We start from the raw sequence: 6002 nt of genomic DNA on the forward strand, positions 1-6002 counted from the left end.
CTTAATTTCTTGTTACAATATAATCATAAGCTGTTGTTTTTTTTCATGTTGACTCCTAAAGGTAAGGAGTTTCCAAGTTTTGAAACTGATATATACAAAGTTTTGACCAGGGTGGACTATCCACGAGATCATAGTGGAGAAATTTCAGCTTTTATCCACAGTGGGCTACAGGTAGGATTCTTATGCTTCTTAAATATTTCTAAAATCTATAAAAAAAAGTCAATACTTAAAGTAGAGAAAATACTAAACAGTGAGGAACATCTTCGGCATATCTGTGTGTAGTGAGTACCCATTCTGGAGGCCTAGTATTAGGTCCCCTGCACATGGACGGAAATTCAGCGGCGGGATTTCCCGCAGAATTTCCGCCCGTGGCCGCTGCCATAGGATTGCATTAGAAAATGCAATCCTAGGCAGACGGCCGCGATTTGTCCGCGTGAAATCACACACGGAAAACAAATCGCGGCGTGCTCTATTTCTGTGTGGGTCTCGCAGAGGCCCGCACAGAAATGTCACTCCCAGGCCGGCACATCAGAGCAGCCGGCACATCAGAGTGACGGAGCTGCGGGAACAGATGAGAGCTGCACTGGTCCCTGCAGGGGCTAAGCACAACTTGCACATGTCTAGTACTGTATAATGCAATCCCAGAACAAACTTCTACAAACTAAGGGCTCTCTCACACAGGCGTTTTTTACCACATATTACGCACATGCGTTTACACACACACACACAGCGCACAAAAAAAAAGTGACATGTTCTATCTTGACACGTATTACACACGCATACACATCAAGATGGTGTATGGGGATTTGCCGGCATTGCATACTGCTGTGTGCTCTCCGCCGCATGGGAAATATGTCCACAGAAAATGCTCATGTGAGAGTCCTAAGGTTGGATGTGCAATTTAGAAGCAGTACATAACCCATCCATTATAATACAAATTACTGTTGTTCACCCTCAGAAATAAAGTCCTCTGATCACTAGGGCTCACAATGTTTCATTGTACAATGGATGCCGAATGGCTGCCAATTTTCCACATTAAAATTGAAAACTAGTGACATAGTGTTCACTGCCTAGCAGGGAATGCCAACTCCTATGCCACGCTATTGCCGAGACTGTGCATGCGCACTGTCTCGGGACAATAGTATAAGATCACTCGCGGCAATAGCTCAGCATTCCCTGCTAGGCACGCTACATTACTAGTAGTGTAACCTGCACTGACCTGCCGGAAGAAGAATGCAGAGAATGGATGCTCCAAAACAGGAGGAAGAGGATCCGGCTGGCTGGAGGTGACGTGATCCAGGGGTCTGCAGGAGCCAGGATAAGATCTGTGAGGAGAAGATGAGGTAAGAAGACTGAGGGGGGAGGAATAGGTAAGTATTGATTTATTTATTTTTTTTTTGCTAATGCCAAAACCCCTTTAACCTTATTCAAGGCTGGGAGATAGGGAGCTAATAATGCCTAGGAATTTATTGCTAGTTCCTAACTTTTTGGGTTGTGTTCTCTTAATGTCTAAGGCTTAATTCAGACCGCTTTGTGAGTCTAGTGCTGGTCCCATCATGGTTTTTGTTTTTTTATGCAGAATACTGATTAGAAACAGAAACCAGGAAGGGAACCAGGACAGCACCATGGGGATGAGTATGTGAGATGCAGGTTCAATGAGTTTCATTCTTCAAACAAAGTTAACACAGTGGATGCCAAATATAAACATTATGTTGCTTTTTCATCACACCTTAGACTACTGTAGATTGTTTCCTCAGTGATTGCAAGCTGTCATTTACCCTGAGGCAGCAAAGCAGCTCCCATACCTCAATGTTCCTACTACCAAACTTCAAACGTGGGATGAGGTTTTCATGTTGTGTGCAGTGTTCTTTTTCCTCCAAACGTTGTGCATTTATTCTAAAGAGTTCCACTTCTCATCTGTCTATAGAACATTTTCACAGAAACACTGTAGAACATCCTGGTGGTCTTAGGAAAACTTCAGATAGTTTTGGTAGTTTGTACAGTGTTCAGTGTTTTTCTCATCCCTTTCAGAAACGTCTGTTGTGTTCCCATGTAAAACAAAAGGTTTGGTACGGTGTTAGCCAGTAGAGCAAAATGTGATTGTTCCCAGCAAGAGAAACCAAGTAATCTTGTAGATATGATACCTTTTAATGGCTAACAAAAATACACGATGTTATAGCGAGCTTCTGAACCAACGCAGGGTTCTTCTTCAGGATAAAATGAAATAGATTTAAAGAGGCATGAATATTTATACACACTTATACATGCTTATGACAAGGCACATACATCGATGCGATTGCTTTGCACTCAAAGGAATACTGCAACAGAAATACAAACATTTTTAACTATACACTGATAAGGGAGTGAAAGTTTTATGGTCCCTGAATTACTGTTGGGGGGGGGGGGGGCAGGGTTTACCAGGCAATCAGCATTCTATTAAACAGCACCACAGGCATAGCTTGATAAGCAATAAGACATGGTAGGGCTGGGGGCCTCCAGAAAGCCCCAAGCTGCTATGGCAACAGAATGGCACCCCACAAAACTGATCAGGGAATTTAAATGTTGCTGTCAGAACTAACAGTGGCATTCATAGGGTTAACAGCCCCAAACAGCATTCACACTGATCATGGATGTTGTTGATTGGTACTAGATGTAAGAAACACTCGGCTCCCACGTTGCATGGGGCAGCATTGGCTTTCAATCCCCTCCATGCAAACCCCAAGCACACAGGATATTAATTTATATGCTGTGTCATTAAGGGGTTAACTATTGGAGAAATTATTAAATGGTCACTGACTTTTCAAACAAATTTATGTTAATACAGTAAATAATGTGAGTAATAGCAAAAGTGCAAATCACTTTATTTACCTAAAATATCATTTTTGTACTGAAAAATTACTATAAAATGCTTGCCATCAGGGGTCTGCCTTCCTTCTAATTTGTTGCCCACTGTGTGTTGTCAAGTGATGCCCATTTTTAGCAACAGATTGCAAAAAAAATAAAATAACAGGAAGTGAGGGAGCCTGATGTCTCTTGCTGGTCCTAGAAGTCTAGTGATAAGAAAGAGGATGCAGGAAAAAAGCAGAGACCCATATAGAGGTCTGGCTGCAGCTAATGGTAAGTTTTACTGCATCACAGTTACTAGAATCGCATCTGCTGTACACTGTCCTCCTTTATGGTATTATATCTGTGTGTTTGTGCTACTGTTACGTCCGCCAGGCGCATCTCGCCACAGCACGGACGCACTAGTTCTGCAACCGGAAATACTGCGCATTGGCACACATGGAACACCAAAGGGACAGTGAACTGCATAACTCACGGACAGACATAACATGAGGACTGTCGAACATCCAAAGCACTCACCTTGCATACCCGCACTCATAACCAGATGGAATAGCTATCATAAGTGCAAGGTATTACTTTATGGATTGGCCAAGTCACTTAAGCCCGCAAGCCCACTTCAAGGGTCCTTGTTGTCTCGCGGGTTCCTACTCTAATGAGACAACTACCCCCAGGAAACCTGCCTGCAAGCAAAGCAATTATCCTGATAAAGATGGCCCTGCACTGGAACCTAAGGACCTAACTCGCCGAAAGATGGTAAACGATCCACAGCAAGACAAGACACAGTTCACACCAACACACTAGGGATAGCATGCAACACAGAACAGGACAGTTCATACCAAATGTCGGGGCACCTGTGAAGACACGCAGAACACGTCACTGTTCACACACATTGTCAGGTCCATGCGGCACACAAACACCACGCTCAGCACGGACGCAGGGTGACATTCACAACCACTGGCATTAAACATACCATGCACTATAAGACAGTGCGCAGCACACTATGCTGAGCAGTAGCACCACTCCAGGGAGAAGGAAGCCTGTCCCTAACCTAGCAGGGGGGAGGGGGGCTGAAGGGTCCCTGCCTAGAAGCAGAGTAATCGCCTCAGTAGAGGAAGCCCCACAGTCCTGACTCTCCCTAGAAAGACCCTGGAGAGATGAACTGAACAGCAAAGCATAACAGACATGAAAACAGAAATACAACTGAAAAGTAAACAGCAGCAACTTATCTGGACATAGCAGTACACCCAACACAGAGGAACTCCAAACTCCAATACTCCTCTATGGAGCTGAATAAGCAGCATTGAGCACAAGGAGGGGTGAGAATATAAAGCATAGCAATTAGAGAAGCCCACCTCCAACCTTCTCCCAGACATAACTAATCTAGCATGCATCATGCAGCAAAGAGAGACAGCACTAGCATAACAAGGCAACAGGTCTTGGCCTGCATCCAGGCCACCATTCCACGATGCTGTCTCGACCGACACATATACACTGAACATGCCGGTTCAAACCTGATGTCCGGCCACTTGCACAGACATTGACCTTGACACTGCTCACACCTATACACACACAAGACATAACAGGCATGCAAGAAAACCAAATCCTAGAGTGAAGGGATTCTAGCTTCCTCTTGCATAGGGACTAGTGTGTGTGTGTGTATATATGTGTGTGTGTGTGTATATATATATATATATATATATATATATATACGCAACAGACCCATGGAGATTGGCTGGCAGGAGAGGTCCACACCCAGCCAACACAATTATTCCACACCTGTGAAGTTGTGCTCCTGGAAACCTCTAGAACAACAGATCTCAGCAGCACAAACCTGACAGCTACAGAGAGTCATAGGAGAAGAAATCCTATTTTTTTCCATGTACAGTGTATAGAAGATAGGATAGCAGCTACTGTAGACTCCTCTCACCAGCTCAGAGAGAACTGAGAATTATAGATACAGGCTGCAAAGGGGAAGAGTGGTAATAAATACTAAATTCAAGTTATATAATGACCCTAGATAGTGTTGTTCCTCATGTACTTACATAGCATCTTATTATGAAGTTAAATGAAAAAGCAGGTATACTTTATTACCCAGAGGTTCATTTACTTTTTCCACTGCATTGTGGATGTTTGCTCAATGTGCTCAACAAAAGAATAAACAACTATTTTTGAGTTATTAGTCTAGTTAGACTGTGTTTGCCTATAATTGTGACTCCTATAACAATCGGCCCACATTTTTATGAGTAATCACTGCAATCATCCAAGTAATTCTGAACAGTGCACTTACTTTTTCCACCTCTGTAGTACTTGAAAGATTTGGTCCTTTCCTTCTCGTGTCAGCATGAGAGCAGCAGCTGCTGCACAAATGATCCTAGAGAAATGGGGAAGATTTTGTTATATAAATTTAGTGTATCTTAAGGGCTTTTAATGTATTTTTACATCCAATAAAAAAAATATTCACATTGTGTTTCTAAAATAGGACAAAGATTATGTTCCTTTGAAGCCTGGAGATCCTATCTTCACGACTATAAATGGAGAAGTTTTGCATTGTAATGGAGACACTGTTGTCTATCCAACCTTCATTAATGAAGCAGCTTATTATGAGAAAAAAGTTGCATTCATACTGACAGAGAAAGTCAGCCGGAAAGTCCCTGCATTAAAACTGGAAACCCTAGAACACCATGTTTGATCTCAAAATTAAGTGCCATTGTTTAACTGGAGCGTCAGCATTGTAATATGTCGAAAATATTCCAGATTCTGAATTCATGCCAAAGATAATGATGAAATATTTTCTTGACAGATATAGTTACATATTCTGCATTGCTCTATGCTACCTTTTTTTTTTTTTACATTTAACAGGTCATTGAGACTATAATTTTCTCAATGCTGAGTTTAGTGATGAATGCGTTGATTTATTCCTGGGGGCTGCATTCAGACGACCGTATATCGGCTCGGTTTTCACGCCGAGCCGATATATGTCATTCTCTTCTGCAGGGGGTGGAGGATGAAAGAGCCAGGAGCAGGAACTGAGCTCCCGCCCCCTCTCTGCCTCCTCTCCGCCCCTCTGCACTATTTGCAATGAAAGGAGGTGGGACAGGGGCGGGGTTAAGTTTCGTGAATTAGCCCCGCCTCTCCCCATTGCAAATAGTGCAGAGGGG

General features: G+C 43.0%; 1 protein-coding gene across 3 annotated transcripts in view; it reads left to right on the plus strand.

Moving 5' to 3' along the window:
- Positions 1-5789, plus strand: part of LOC136576168 (N-acyl-aromatic-L-amino acid amidohydrolase (carboxylate-forming)-like) — a 37806-nt gene extending 32017 nt beyond the window's left edge. For all 3 annotated transcript variants that reach the window (XM_066575243.1, XM_066575250.1, XM_066575259.1), the window contains exons 6-7: positions 62-171; positions 5324-5789. In XM_066575243.1, coding sequence (XP_066431340.1) covers positions 62-171; positions 5324-5533 — 320 coding nt within the window. In that variant the 3' untranslated portion in view covers positions 5534-5789. The remainder of the gene's footprint in view (positions 1-61; positions 172-5323) is intronic.
- The last annotated feature ends 213 nt before the right edge of the window (positions 5790-6002 follow it).

Source organism: Eleutherodactylus coqui, chromosome 1 (genome assembly GCF_035609145.1).
Source record: "Eleutherodactylus coqui strain aEleCoq1 chromosome 1, aEleCoq1.hap1, whole genome shotgun sequence".
Lineage (NCBI taxonomy): Eukaryota > Metazoa > Chordata > Amphibia > Anura > Eleutherodactylidae > Eleutherodactylus > Eleutherodactylus coqui.